General features: G+C 44.4%; 1 protein-coding gene across 7 annotated transcripts in view; it reads left to right on the top strand.

The window, feature by feature from the left end:
• Window positions 1-15,350, top strand: part of PI4KA (phosphatidylinositol 4-kinase alpha) — a 146,813-nt gene that overhangs the window by 25,598 nt on the left and 105,865 nt on the right. For all 7 annotated transcript variants that reach the window (XR_013399527.1, XR_013399528.1, XR_013399529.1 and 4 more), the window contains exons 4-8: window positions 2,326-2,414; window positions 5,462-5,534; window positions 6,199-6,458; window positions 7,525-7,591; window positions 14,028-14,176. Coding sequence is in view for 4 of the 7 variants with exons in the window: in XM_077950618.1 (XP_077806744.1) it covers window positions 2,326-2,414; window positions 5,462-5,534; window positions 6,199-6,458; window positions 7,525-7,591; window positions 14,028-14,176 (638 nt within the window). In the remaining 3 variants the exon portion in view is untranslated. The remainder of the gene's footprint in view (window positions 1-2,325; window positions 2,415-5,461; window positions 5,535-6,198; window positions 6,459-7,524; window positions 7,592-14,027; window positions 14,177-15,350) is intronic.

Here is a 15,350-nt window from a genome sequence, read left to right as displayed (position 1 = left end):
AAAAAAAAAAAAAAAAAAAAACAAAAACAAAAAACAAGATCATGTCCTTTTATTTTTTATTTTATCTTTTTTTGAGACAGAGTCTCGCTGTGTCACCCAGCCTGGAGTACAGTGGTGCGATCTCTGCTCACTGCAACCTCTGCCTCCCAGGTTCAAGCGGTTCTTGTGTCTCAGCCTCCCAAGTAGCTGAGATTATAGGCATGTGCCACTACGCCCAGCTAATTTTTAAGATTTATAGTGGAGATGGGGTTTGCCATGTTGGCTTGGCTGGTCTCAAACTCCTGGCCTCAAGTGATTTGCCTGCCTCAGCCTTCCAAAGTGCCGGGATTACAAGTGTGAGGCCACTGTGCCCGGCCGAGATCATGTCTTTTGTAGCAACATGGATGGAGCTGGAGACCATTATGGGAGAATTAGCACAGGAACAGGAAACCAGACGCTGCATGTTCTCACTTATAAGTGGGATCTAAACATCGAGTACATATGAATACAGAAGGAACAGCAGACACTGAGGCCTACTTAAGAGTGGAGAGTAGGAGGAGGGTGAGGATGGGAAAACTACTTTTTGGGTACTATACTTACTACGGGGATGATGAAATAATCTGTACACCAAATCCCTGTAACATGCAGTTTACCTGTATAACAAAACTGCACATGTACCCCTGAACCCGAAATAAAAATTAAAAAACATTCTGTTTGTGCCTATATTCCTCTTGACCTTTGGGTTTTCATCATTTCTGGTAACATGCCTAAAACTGACAGATCCCAAATTATGCATGTATCCTGCAATTTGTTAGGATTTTGTTTCTTTTTTGTGTTTTGAGACAGAGTGTCACTCTGTCTGCACTCCAAGCTGGAGTGCAGTGGCCTGACCTCGGTTCACTGCAACCTCCACCTCCTGGGTTCAAACAATTCTCGTGCCTCAGCCGCCCCAGTACCTGGGATTACAGGCATGCACCACCATGCCTGGCTAATTTTTGTATCTTCGGTAGAGACAGAATTTTGCCATGTTGGCTGGGCTGGTCTTGAACTCCTGGCCTCAAGTGGTCTGCCTTCCTCGGCCTCCTAAAGTGCTAGCACTATAGGCCTGAGCCACCGCACCCAGTCTGTCGTGCAATTTGATAGACTACAAATTAAATAGAGCATCATTACTAAAAAGTCAAATTTTAGGCTGGGCATGGGCACATTCAAGTTTGAGAATAGCCTAGACCTGCACTTTAAAATTTTAGGTGTTGAAAAAAAAAAAAAAAAAAAAAGCCGGGCGCGGTGGCTTAAGCCTGTAATCCCAGCACTTTGGGAGGCCGAGACGGGCGGATCACGAGGCCAGGAGATCGAGAGACGATCCCGGCTAACACGGTGAAACCCCGTCTCTACTAAAAAATACAAAAAAAACTAGCCGGGCGAGGTGGCGGGCGCCTGTAGTCCCAGCTACTCGGGAGGCTGAGGCAGGAGAACGGCGTAACCCGGGAGGCGGAGCTTGCAGTGAGCTGAGATCCGGCCACTGCACTCCAGCCTGGGTGACAGAGCAAGACTCCGTCTCAAAAAAAAAAAAAATTTTAGGTGTTGGAGTAGAAATATAAGTCTTCTGTCATGTACTATGAATATATCCATTAAATAATGGATACTCTTTTGTCCTTAATTCAATATTCAATATTCAAAATTGATTAATTTTTTATTTTTGAGATGACAACTCATTCTGTCACCCAGGCTGGAGTACAGTGGTGCGATCTCAGCTCACTGCAACCTCCACCTCCTGGCTTCAAGCGATTCTCCTGCCTCAGCCTCCCAAGTGGCTGGGATAGGTGTACGCCACTGCACCCAGCTGATTTTTGTATTTTTAGTAGAGACGGGGTTTCACCAGGTTGGCCAGGCTGGTCTCGAACTCCTGACCTCAGGTGATCTCTCTGCCTTGGCCCCCCAGAAGTGCTGGGATTATAGGTGTGAGCTACTTCGCCCAGCCAAGTGTTTTTTTTTAAAATTTTATTATTATTATTTTTTAATTTTTTTGTGATTTCTCACATTTACTTAGGGAATAAAAAGTTGAATCCGTCATGTTGAGAGGCTCTGTTATCTCACCCTAGCTATTGGTTCAGGAAACATTTAAGTTTATTGAACCAAAACATTTACATAAAGGAAAGGTAGGGGTGTTTCTCAGCAAACTCATTGGGCCCATAGCTGTTCTTTTGAGACTTGTCTCAAGGAGGGGAGCTGCTGTAAACTGGTCCCTTGGCAGGTCATGGTGAGAGGGAATATACTGAGTTGGATGGCCAGAGGTGTGACCCAGTATCTGGTTCCTGGTTATCTGATTACTGTTTTTACATCTTCCAGGTGCCCTCCCAGTTGCAGAGAGCTTCAGCTTCTGCTTGGTAACTCTGCTGTCTGATGTGGCCTATAGGGATCCTTCACTCAGGGATGAGGTAAGCATGTGTTGATTTGGTGTGCATTTCTATTAGATTGAATAGAGTCCCAAAGTGATGAAAAGATTTTAAAAATGTGAAATGTGACCAGATTGCTTTTTGATATTTATCTGTTTCATCCTGTTCATAGCAGACCTAAGACATGTTTAGGTCTTTCAGTACTCTTTAGGATCTCATGAGTCTTATCTCATTCAACTTTTCTTTTTTTTTCTTTTTCTTTTTTCTAATGAAGGGCAGGCGCTGCAGAGACATGAGCAGCACTCTCCCTTTCAGCTTTTCAGAAAGTCGTGTAAGGTAGGCGGCAGAAAAAGGCAGAGGCAGCTCATTTTTCTTGCTCTTTGTTGGGGATTGAAGTCATTCATAGAAGATCATTTTCTTTTCTTTTGTTTTTTTGAGACAGAGTCTTGCTCTGTCATCCAGGCTGGAGTGCAGTGGCATGACCTTGTCTCACTGCAACCTCCACCTTCCTCCTCAAGCCAGCCTCCCTCCTCAGACTCCCAAGAAGCTGAGACTATAGGCGTGCACCATCACGCCAGCTAATTTGTTTTGTATTTTTTGTAGAGACGAGATTTGGCCACGTTGCCCAGGCTGGTCTTGAACTCTGGGCCTCAAGCGATCCTCCTGCCTTGACCTCCCAGAATGCTGGGATTATAGGTGTGAGCCACTGTGCCCAGCTAGAAGAGAATCTTCTAGGTAGCTGAAGCTTTTATCTTTAAGGGCACAGACTTTCTTTAGATTTTGTTAATTTTGATAGAAATGTTACAAACATGTATTTCATACTTTCCTCTTCTTTAAGCAAAGAATATAATCATACAACTTCTTCTTAGATTTATCGCTTAGAAAGTTAGTTTTTGTATGCTGGTATTCTAGGTTCTTCCAAGCAGTGCCTAGTTGCTTGTCTGCATTCTAAATGTTCCCAGTTAGTGATGTATTTTGACTAATTTAGATTCTTCATTTATTTGTAGGTTGGCTAAAGATATAATTAAATATGTTAGAATTATGTGTTTTTATTTAAAAGTTGAACATTAAAGGCTTTTCTGTTAATATAATTTATCAGAATAAAGAGGTCAACACCAAAGGTGATAACATGACTTTAACATATAAAATGGAAAATGTGGGTGGGTGTGGTGGCTCAGGCCTATAATCCCAGCACTTTGGGATGCTGAGGCAGGTGGATCACTGAGGTCAGGAGTTTGAGACCAGCCTGGCCAACAGGGGGAAACCCTGTCTCTACTAAAAATGCAAAAATTAGCCAGGTGTGGTGGCAGGAGCCTGTAATCCCAGCTGCTCAGGAGGCTGAGGCATGAGAATCACTTGAACCCGGGAGGCAGAGGTTGCAGCGAGCTGAGATCATGCCTCTGCACTCCACCCTGGGCAACAGAGTGAGACTCGGTCTCAAAATAAATAAATAAATAAATAAAATAAAATAAATAAATAAAATGGAAAAAGTATTGCTTTTCAGGCTTTCATAGAGTATTCAGCATTGTTTAATATTAGGAAAATGTAAGAGATTTGACTTGGTTATGAACAAGTCATGTCACACCAACTTCATTTTTTCTTTGCCTGGGTTTTCTAAGAAGAATGGTTGAGAGAAATGAAGTTGTTGCAGTGTAGTGGATCTTCATAAAGGCTTTAGACAAGCACCTTTCCTGACATCCTGGACCAATTATATGGGCTGAGGGCCAAATGGTTTGGAGGGTTTGCAGAACTGCCTGAAGGACTGTCCCAAAGAGTTATCAGTGAGGTATCGGCCCAGCAAGACCCTCCTATCATTGGAGCAAAACAAGCTAGTGCTGTGAATGAATATCTGGAAAGCAAGTTGATTTCATTTGTAGAAGGCACAAAGCTGGGAATCACAGATTTGTACAATGAGCTAAAGCTAATACCATGAGTTTTTGTAGGAATACATGAAAGATAAAAAATACCAACTACATTGGTAGAGATTACACAGTTTAGGAGAAGCAGGTGCGAAAAAAGACTTAGGTATCTTCCTCATTTATAAGCTCGTTGTTATGCATGGTGGCTCACGCCTGTAATCCCAAGTTCTGGGAGGCTGAGGCAGGAGGATCACTTGAGCCCAGGAGTTTGAGACCAGTTTGGGCAACATAGCGAAACCCATCCCTACAAAAATAAAAATAAAAATTAGCTGGGAATACATATGTAACAAACCTGCACATTATGCACATGTACCCTAGAACTCAAAGTATAAAAAAAAAAAAAAAAAAAATTAGCTGGGCATAGTGACACATGCCTGTAATCCCAGCTACTCAGGAGGCTGAGGCAGGAGGATTGCTTGAGTCCAGGAGTTTGAGGCTCCAATGAGCTATGATTGAACCCCTGCACTGATCTTGGCTCACTCCATCCTCAGCCCTCCGGGCTCAAGTGGCCCTCACACCTCAGCCTCTTGAGTATTTGGGACCACAGGCACGCACCACCACACCTGGCTAATTTTTGTATATTTTGTAGAGACAGAGTTTCGATACTTTGCCCAGGCTGGTCTTGAACTCTTGAGTTCAACTAATCCACCCGCTTCAGCCTCCCAAAGAGCTGGAATTTTAGACATGAGCCACCCCGCCAGGACAAAAAGCAATTCTTAACTTAAAAAATTATGGGCTGGGTGTGGTGGCTCACGCCTGTATCCCAGCACTTTGGGAGGCTGAGGCGGGTGGATCACCTGAGGTCAGGAGTTTGAGACCAGCCTGGCTAATATGGTAAGACCCCATCTGTACTAAAAATACAAGAAATTAGCCATACTGTTACAGAATATGTCAATAGAGGAAAAAGTAGCCCCAAGGGCTGGTAGGTACAAGCCCCAGGAGGACAACATTGGCCCAGTGTTGGGAGGAACTCTGAACCAGCCCAGAGAGTGAGGGTTTTGTCCCTGGAAAGTCAGCTGGTTGGCCACTTGGCACGGTCATTGTGGAGGGATGTATCAGATATGGGGCTGGTTAAGATAATGTCTGAAGTGCCTTGTAATTTTGACTTAGTTTTGTGATATTTACCTAATTTTGTTTATGTTTGTTTTCTTATTTCCTTGACTATTGCAGATTTTAGAAGCGCTTTTGCAGGTTTTGCATGTCCTCTTGGGGATGTGCCAGGCCTTGGAGATTCAAGACAAAGGTACGAGTATCCTTAACGTTTTTCTTAAAATGGTTTTGTGGTTACTCTTTCGCTTGCTTTTCTCCAGTCTTTTCTGTTGTTGGGTACCTAATGTATATGATGGGAGAAAACCTTCCTATTTTCGTTTGATTTGTTGTGTGTAAGTATCCTCAGAGGCCACGTGGGGTCATGCGCATTGCTCTGCTATATAGATGCTGGGTCACCTTGGACAAGTAACTTCACCCTTATGGGCCCCAGTTTCTTCACTAGTAACATCTGTGGGTAGATTAGTTGACTTCCAAAGGTCATTTTTTCTGTATTGTAAGGCTACCGATATGCTTCTAAGAGGAATAAATGTATTAACTAGAGTCAAGGTACTTGATAATATGACCTAGCTATGTTATTGATTTGGATGTGCCATGAATAGATGAAGACCTTCCAAAGAGGGCAGCTGGGTGTGTTGAAGACATAGTCTGAAGTTATTAATGACAGGTTGAAGATATCACTGGCCAGCCCTTGGGGTTGACCTCATTATTGTGGCTTATTTTGAACCTTCGCAGTTATTAGTGGGTGAATTGTGAAATCTTAGTCAATGTTACAAGTTAGTACTTACCGTATGACTACTTACCGTATGACTCTGTCAGGATACTTTCTCATATTGTAATGTTTTCACTTGATCTTCTAGAATACCTTTGCAAGTATGCTATCCCATGCCTGATAGGAATCTCGCGAGCATTTGGGCGTTACAGCAACATGGAAGAGTCTCTCCTCTCAAAGCTCTTTCCAAAAATCCCTCCTCATTCCCTCCGTGTCCCAGAAGAGCTTGAAGGTGTTCGAAGGCGTTCCTTTAATGACTTCCGCTCCATCCTCCCCAGCAATCTGCTGACTGTCTGTCAGGAGGGTACCCTGAAGAGGAAAACCAGCAGTGTGTCCAGCATCTCTCAGGTGGGCCTGGGCTACTGGGGAAAGAGCAGAGGAGAAAGACCCTGTTAAGCTCCCCTGCAAAGAAAATCCCTCTTCTTTGTAGTTGGAGTAAACTTAAGTAATGTGAAATGTTTCACTAGAATTCTCTTTAATACAGACTTGTCTTGTCCCTCTTAAGATGTTGGGGGAAAGGCTGATAGAGAGCCTGTATAAACTGGCCGTAAAAATATAAAACAGTAAGGTGTAAAAAGCCACAAAAGGCCTTTTAAAAAAAAAAGCCCTTCTTATCGCCGTTATATTCCCATACTCTGAGCAGGACTTACTTTCTTATCCGTAAACACTGTGTTAAAAAAAAAAAAACAACACTCCTTTAAAACATTAAAATATGGCCAAACATACAGACTCCTAGTTAAGCAAGCTCGCACTTAACTACTCTCCAATAAGTTAAAAATATACTGTTTAAACACACAAAAAAATTCATTTAAACTGCCACTACTGTAGATGACACATATGACACACTGCCTCCCTTTCACCGTTTCACCCTAAACATCTGCTTCTTAAATCTAAGTGATTGTACTCAATAAATAGTGTAAAAAACAAAACTCTAGGCCTTTGCAGCCTCTGATTTCCTCTGGCCCCCTGGCTGCCACCTTTATAAACTCTTAACTTGTCTCTTCTCATTCCTTTGTCGCCACCAAACTTCAAATACCCTATGGGTGGTGTTGAGGCTAGTCCCCAACATAAGATTTATAAGTGATTTCATAGTCATAAAGTATGTGTTTCATAGCAGTTGGGTGCCAAATTCTATTTTGCCTGGAAGACAGTTGGTGCCCTTAAGAAGTATATAATTGACTCATGGAGAAAAGGCAAAAACACAAAACACTGAGGACAATTGAACTCAGTAATCAAGTGTCAAATATACGGCTAAACACGAAGAATTTAGTGATATAGTATGTAATAGAGAATGCTGTAGCTGTGTTGGGCTTTAGGAAGGAAATGAGCTTCAACCAGGACTTGAAGTCTAAGACAAATCTGACAGAGGTCTCACTGGTCTTTTCTGATCTGTAACTGTGGTTGTGTGTTTCAGGTCAGCCCTGAACGTGGCATGCCCCCTCCCAGTTCCCCTGGAGGATCCGCCTTTCACTACTTTGAAGGTGGGCTTTACCTCTCTCAAGAATGTTGACCTAGTACTTGGAGAATAGGCTCACAGTGACTTCTCGTGATATTAAAGATGCTGATACTAACTCTGTTGTCATGGATGGACCTAGAGTGCCAAGCTTTTAGAAAGCATTTATTTTCTCTTTTCATTTAAGTTTTCTAGAATTTAATTTTCAAATATTTTATATAGAGAGAAAAGTACAGAAAATAGCTTACCCCTATATACCTGCCATCAGAATTTTTGCACTTTAACCTGTAAAAGTTCCTTTTCAGGTGGAAGTGCTAATGGTGGATATTTCTTTTCTTTTTCCAAGATGGTGTCTGGCTCTGTTGTCCACGCTGGAGTGCAATGGCATAATCTCGGCTCACTGCAGGCCCTGCCTCCTGGGTTCAAGCAATTCTTTTGCCTCAGCCTCCCAAGTAGCTGGGACTATAGGCACACACCACCATGCTCAGCTAATTTTTGTATTTTTAGTAGAGACAGGGTTTCACCATGTTGGCCAGGCTGGTCTCGAACTCCTTACCTCAAGTGATCCACCCATTTCGGCCTTCCAGAGTGCTAGGATTACATGCATGAGCCACCACACCTGGCCGGACATTTTTTTTAAATGACATTAAGTATGTAGATAATATTAGAGAATGTAGTAATACTACTATTACTACCTTTTTTTTTTTTTTTTTTTTGAGACAGAGTCTCACTCTGCCTCCTTAGCTGGAGTGCAGTGGCACCATCACGGCTCACCACAGCTTCAACCTCCTGGACTCAAGTGATCCTCCCACCTCAGCCTCCCAAGTAGCTAAGACTATAGGCACCTTCCACAATGCCCACTAACTTGTGCGTTTTTTGTAGAGATGGGGTTTTGTCATGTTGCCCAGGCTGGTCCAGAACTCCTGGGCTCAAGCCTGCCTCAGTCTCTCAAAGTGCTAGGATTACAGGTGTGAGCCACCACACCCAGCCTATTACTACTTTTTATAGAGCTCTGCTGTTCACAAAGTACTTTTACATAATTTACTAAATTGGATTCATGTGACTACCCTGTGCCATGTCAGACACATGTTAAAATTACTTCTACCTCATCCTTGATGGAAGTAAGACCCAGATTAAGGGATAGGAAATGGGGAAGGCAGAATTCCATGCTTCAGTATAGTCTCTCCATTTTTGAATGATGCTATTTCTTAAAAGAGCATGTCTCAAGACAATTCTGAGAGATGTGAAGGGAATTTTGAAGGAAAAAGGGAATATCTGGGCCTAGATAAATGTAGGAAGCTTTCCATCTCTTAGATCTGTGAGAATGTAACAGATTACATTCTATATATATGTTAGAATATATGGGCTAATTTCAGCCTCTCAGAATCGTACCTCTTAGAGACAACTCCTTGTTTAAGTGTAGAATGTATTCCTCCAGGCTCTGAAAATCTCACTGCCACCTGTTTGCCTTTGGGGCATTTTAGGATGGCCATGATGTACTCTCTTTTTTTTTTTTTTTTTTTTTTTTGAGGCGGAGTCTCGCTCTGTAGCCCAGGCTGGAGTGCGGTGAGGCAATCTCGGCTCACTGCAAGCTCTGCCTCCCGGGTTCCCGCCATTCTCCTGCTTCAGCCTCCTGAGTAGCTGGGACTACAGGCGCCCGCCACCGCGCCCGGCTAATTTTTTGTATTTTTAGTAGAGACGGGGTTTCACCGTGGTCTCGATCTCCTGACCTTGTGATCCACCCACCTCGGCCTCCCAAAGTGCTGGGATTACAGGCGTGAGCCACCGCTCCTGGCCGCCATGATGTACTCTTGGAGGCTTCCCTTTTCCTGGTAAACAGCTCATTGTCCACCCTCTGTGGTGAGGGCTCCTCTCCTTGACAGCTGCCCCAGTTTGAGCACATCCAGTAAGTGGCAGATAGGAGCACAGTGGTGTGGCTGACTGTGAGATCCCCACACATCTCTCCATCAGACCTGGCTCTGCCCACTTTGCCTGTGATGATGACCAGGCAAGCGAGCCCTGCTCTCTGAAGCGCCTCACTGTAGGACAGACAACAGCAGACCCTGTGCCTCCCGAGTTTCCTCTCAGACTTCCTGTTTTGCTTGGACTTTTTTTTTTTTGAGTTGGGGTCCTGCTCTGACACCCAGGCTGGAGTGCAGGGGTGCAGTCATAGCGATCCTCTGGCCTTGGCCTTTCAAGTAGCTGGGATTTAAGGTATGTAACACCACATACTCAGACTTTTCTTACAGCTGGTCCTTCTGTCTCTCTTCCCAGGCCCTCTTCCAAACTGCTGTAAGAATTTAGTTTTTAAGAATTATTTTTACGCCAGGAGAGGTGGCTCACGCCTGTAATTCCAGCACTTTGGGAGGCCCAGGTGGGAGGATTGCTTGAGCCTAGGAGTTTGAGACCAGCCTGGGTAACATAGTGAGACCCTTAAAAAAATAAATAAAATAAAAAATAAATAATAATTTTTTTTTTTTTTTTTGATTTGAGATGGAGTGTCCCTCTGTCTCCCAGGCTGGAGTGCAGTGGCGTGATCTTGGCTCACTGCAAGCTCTGTCTCCCAGGTTTTATGTCATTCCCTTGCCTCAGCCTCCCAAGTAGCTGGGACTATAGGCATGCACCACCTACACCTGGCTAATTTTTTTGTATTTTTAGTAGAGATGGGGTTTCACCATGTTAGCCAGGATGGTCTCCATCTCCTGACCTCATGATCTGCCCGCCTCAGCCCCCAAAGTGCTGGGATTACAGGCTTGAGCCACCGCGCCCAGCAATAAGAATTATTTTTAATAGCACAAATTTGATCACTTATTTTCCTGCTTAAAAACTTTCAGGCTGGGCACAGTGGCTAATGCCTGTAATCCCAGCACTTTCAGACAGGCGGATCACTTGAGGCTAGGAGTTCGAGACCAGCCTGACCAACATGGTGAAACCCCATCTCTACTAAAAATAGAAAAATTAGCCGGGCGCGGTGGCACACACCTATAATCCCAGCTGCTCGGGAGACAGCCTTGAGAATCGCTTGAACCTGGAAGACGCAGGTTGCAGTGAGCCGACATCATGACACTGCACTCCAGCCTGGGCAACAGAGTGAGACTCTTGTCTCACAGGAAAAAAAACAAAAACAAAAGTAGTTTCAGTGACACCCCCTGCATAAATCCCAAATGTTAAGTCCCTAGTTCCTGCAGCCCCTGTCTTTTGCCATCATCTGTGCCCTCTGTGGGGTTCAGCCACACAGGACTTAGCCCTTATTTCATGGTGTCTTTCTGAGAAATGCCCGATAATCACAACCTTCCCTTCTTCCTTATCTACCCTTTTTAATCCGGCTGTTTTCTCCCTCCCTTCTTTCCTCACTTGTTCCCTTTTTCTGTGGCCATTTCTTATGTTGGCCTCTTGGCGTCTCAGCTCCCAGTGGTATTGTTGCCCATCCTTTCTGCTGTAAGTTGCTGATTTGCGTCCATCTTTAGACAGATTGGCAGTGTGCTGCCAGCTATTAGACACCAGCTTTGACACAACTGGGGCTAAACTCAACTCTTTGTGTCTGTTCTCTAGTGCTTGAAAAAGTCATAAAATTTAGTATTCACTTCTTTATGAATTGATATTGTCTCGTCTTATGAAAATGTTACAAATTCATCTATTTTTCAATCATAGTTTTTTTTTTTTTTTGAGACGGAGTCTTGCTCTGTCGCCCAGGCTGGAGTGCAGTGGCCGGATCTCAGCTCACTGCAAGCTCCGCCTCCCGGGTTTACGCCATTCTCCTGCCTCAGCCTCCCGAGTAGCTGGGACTACAGGCGCCCATCACCTCGCCTGGCTAGTTTTTTGTATTTTTTTTAGTAGAGACGGGGTTTCACCGGGTTAGCCAGGATGGTCTCGATCTCCTGACCTCGTGATCCGCCCGTCTCGGCCTCCCAAAGTGCTGGGATTACAGGCTTGAGCCACCGCGCCCAGCACAATCATAGTTTTTTTTGAGATGGTGTCACCCTCTGTCACCAAGCTGGAGTGCAGTGGCGCGATCTCGGCTCACTGCAACCTCTGCCTCCCAGATTTAAGCGATCCTCCTTCCTCAGCCTCCCGAGTAGCTGGGATTATAAGCATGTGCCACCACACCCAGCTAATTTTTGTATTTTTAGTAGGGACGGCATTTCACTATGTTGGCCAGGATGGTCTTGATCTCTTGACCTTGTGATCTGCCCACCTCGGCCTCCCAAAGTGCTGAGATTACAGGCATGAGTCACCGTGCCCAGCCTCATAGTTTTCTATTATAGTTTTTAAATAATTGATTTTCAAACAGTTATATGCTTTTGGGTTCCTATTTATTATATTTTTATTTTAATTTAAAAAAATTTGTTTATAGGCCGGGCGCGGTGGCTCAAGCCTGTAATCCCAGCACTTTGGGAGGCCGAGACGGGCGGATCACAAGGTCACGAGATCGAGACCATCCTGGCTAACACAGTGAAACCCCGTCTCTACTAAAAATACAAAAACTTAGCCGGGCGAGGTGGCAGGCGCCTGTAGTCCCAGCTACTCGGGAGGCTGAGGCAGGAGAATGGCGTGAACCCGGGAGGCGGAGCTTGCAGTGAGCTGAGATCCGGCCACTGCACTCCAGCCTGGGTGACAGAGCGAGACTCCGTCTCAAAAAAAAAAAAAAAAGATTTGTTTATATAGAGACAGGGTCTTGTCATGTTGCCCAGGCTGGTCTTAAACTCCTGAGCTGAGGCGATCTTCCCACCTCAGCCTCCCAAAGTGCTGGGATTACATGTGCGAGCCACTGCATTGGGCCTGGGTTCATATTTATTAAACGTCAAATGACTGAATGACTTTATTTTTGTTGATTTTTTCCCTTCTATTTTTTTATTGTGGTAAAATACACATAACATAAAATTTGCTAACTCATTTTTTTTTTTTTCAAAGACAGGATTTTACTCTGTTACCCAGACTGGAGTGCGGTGACAAATTCATAGCTCCACTGTAGTCTCAACCTCCCAGGCTCAAGCAGCCCTCCTGCCCCAGCTTCCTGAGTAGCTGGGACTATAGGCGCACACTGCCGTATCCGGCTAATTTTCGTTTTTTTTGTAGAGACAGGATTTCTCTATATTGCCCAGGCTGGTCCTGAGTTCCTGGACTCAAGCAATCCTCCCACCTCAGCCTTTGAAAGTTCTGGGATTACAGGCATGAGCCGCCATGCTTGGCCTTAATTATTTTTAAATGTATAGTTCAGTGGTATTGAATACATTTATAATATTGTGCAACTATCACCACAATTCATCTCAAAAACTCTTTTCATCTTATGAAACTGAAACTATACATTAAACAATAATTCCTGATTTCCCCTCCCTCCAGTTCCTGACAGCTACCGTTCTTTTTCTTTTCTTTTTTTTTTTTTTGAGACAGAGTCTCGCTCTGTCGCCCAGGCTGGAGCTCAGTGGCCGGATCTCAGCTCACTGCAAGCTCCGCCTCCTGGGTTTACGCCATTCTCCTGCCTCAGCCTCCTGTGTAGCTGGGACTACAGGCACCCGCCACCTTGCCTGGCTAGTTTTTGTATTTTTTTAGTAGAGACGGGATTTCACCGTGTTCGCCAGGATGGTCTCGATCTCCTGACCTCGTGATCCGCCCGTCTCGGCCTCCCAAAGTGCTGGGATTACAGGCTTGAGCCACCGCGCCCGGCCGGCAGCTACCGTTCTATGTATGATTTGGGTTCCTCAAATAAGTGGGATCGTACAGTATTTGTCTTTTAGTGACAGGTGTATTTCACTTATTTGCTCTGATTTTGAAAGTTCTAGTAGTGTGCATTTTTTATTCTAATTTTGGTGGGAAAATATCTCAGGCCCTGTAGACCTCAAGCTTTCATATCTCTTCACCTTTAAAAAGGTATAATTTGGCTGGGCATGGTGGCTCACGCTTGTAATCCCAGCACTTTGGGAGGCTGAGACAGGTGGATCACTTGAGGTCAGGAGTTCAAGACCAGCCTGGTCAACATGGCGAAACGCTGTCTCTACTAAAAATACAAAAATTACCTGGGTGTGGTGATGGGCATCTGTTATTCCAGCTACTCGGAAGGCTGAGGCAGGAGAATTGCTTGAACCTGGGAGGCAGAGGTTGCAGTGAGCTGAGATCGCACTACTGCACTCCAGCCTGGGCAACAGAGCGAGACTCTTGTCTCAAAAAAATAAAAATAAAAAAGGTATAATTATTTTTTCACTTCCCACATATTAAGTTATATCGTCTAAGATGGAAATATTAGGACCATCATATCTGAGTCTTTGACCTGAAAGACACAGGTGAGGGGCATCAGTCCCCAAGGATTTGCAATCTACCCTTTAGTTGTTAATTTTAAAACATGCAGAGAATTGGGATATAAACAAAAGCAAAATCTGCACCTTTGTTGGTTATTAGAGGAGTCAGCTTGAGGAAGTACCCTAGTTGCCTGTGACCATGGCTGAGTTTCCAGCTTTATCTCCCACCAGCCTCCTGCTTGCCCGATGGGACTGCCCTAGAGCCTGAGTACTACTTTTCAACCATCAGCTCCAGTTTCTCCGTCTCTCCCCTTTTCAACGGCGTCACATATAAGGAGTTTAACATTCCATTGGAAATGCTTCGGGAACTCTTAAACTTGGTAAGCAAAGAACTGATGGATGAACAGACTATGGATATGTCAGTAAAATTGCTAGTGGTGAAAGCTTGTATTTTTAAAAGAAAAACTCAGAGTACCAGTATTTCAAAGTATCATTTAATAGTCATAAACTTGCAGATTAATGAAGGAAGTAGAGTAACATTCATGGAATCATTGTGCACTAGTTTCTCATTTAATCCTTGAGCAACCATGCTGGGGAGGCACCCATGCATCCCCATTCGGAGGTCAGGAAATCGGTACCAAACACATCATGGATATGTAGGCCAGCAGCTGGGCTGCATCCAGTCCAGGGATTCTGACTCCAAGCCCAGTGCTTTTCCTGGGCTTGACTCCCTCTAAGGGGTGGCTCTTTGGGTTAATACAAAACCTGACTTTTTCATATTTGTGTACCTTTGGATGACCTTTAGGGTGATACCAGAGAAAACACCAGTGCCATTGTTAGAATCCTTAAACGGCCAGAGCTTTGGTCAGATTCAGGGACCTCGGTTGGATGCATGGCTCATGCCTATAATCCCAACTTTGGGAGGCCAAAGCAGGCGGATCACTTGAGGTCAGGAGTTAGAAGACTAGCCTGGCCGACATGGTGAAGTCTCATCTCTACTAGAAAACACAAAACTTTATCTGCACATGGTGATGGATCCCTGTAATTCCAGCTACTCAGGAGGCAGAGTTAGGAGGATCGCTTGAACTTTGGAGGTGGAGGTTGCATGAGCTGAGATTGCACCACTGCACTCCAGCCTGGGCAACAGAGTGAGACTCCATCCCCCCAAAAATTGAAAAATAAAGATCCAGGGGCCCTGAAGTTGTTACAATCAAGCTAGGATGGTTCAAGACAGATTTGAATGGGTATGGGTGATGATGTCATCAAGGCCAGACTCTCAAGTTTGAACTTGCTGGTCAGGAGTTAGAAGACTAGCCTGGCCAATATGAGAACAATGAGAACAATTTGGATAGCATGGAGCAAGTGCTGAAGAGTGTCCACCTCCCTGCTATGTGGAGTGTGAATAGAAATCCCTCAGAGAATGGCTTTAGGCTGAAGATGTAGGAAGACATTACAACATAGGTAATAATTAATGAGGATGGAGCCATAATGAATTACTAAATAGGCTAGGATGTTTTTGAAGTTGCTGTCAAGAAGGAAAACTGTCCCCAAACT

This window comes from Macaca mulatta, chromosome 10, assembly GCF_049350105.2.
Source record: "Macaca mulatta isolate MMU2019108-1 chromosome 10, T2T-MMU8v2.0, whole genome shotgun sequence".
NCBI classification, from domain to species: domain Eukaryota; kingdom Metazoa; phylum Chordata; class Mammalia; order Primates; family Cercopithecidae; genus Macaca; species Macaca mulatta.
Note: the sequence above shows the minus strand (reverse complement) of the source record. Positions and strands in the feature narration are given on the sequence as shown.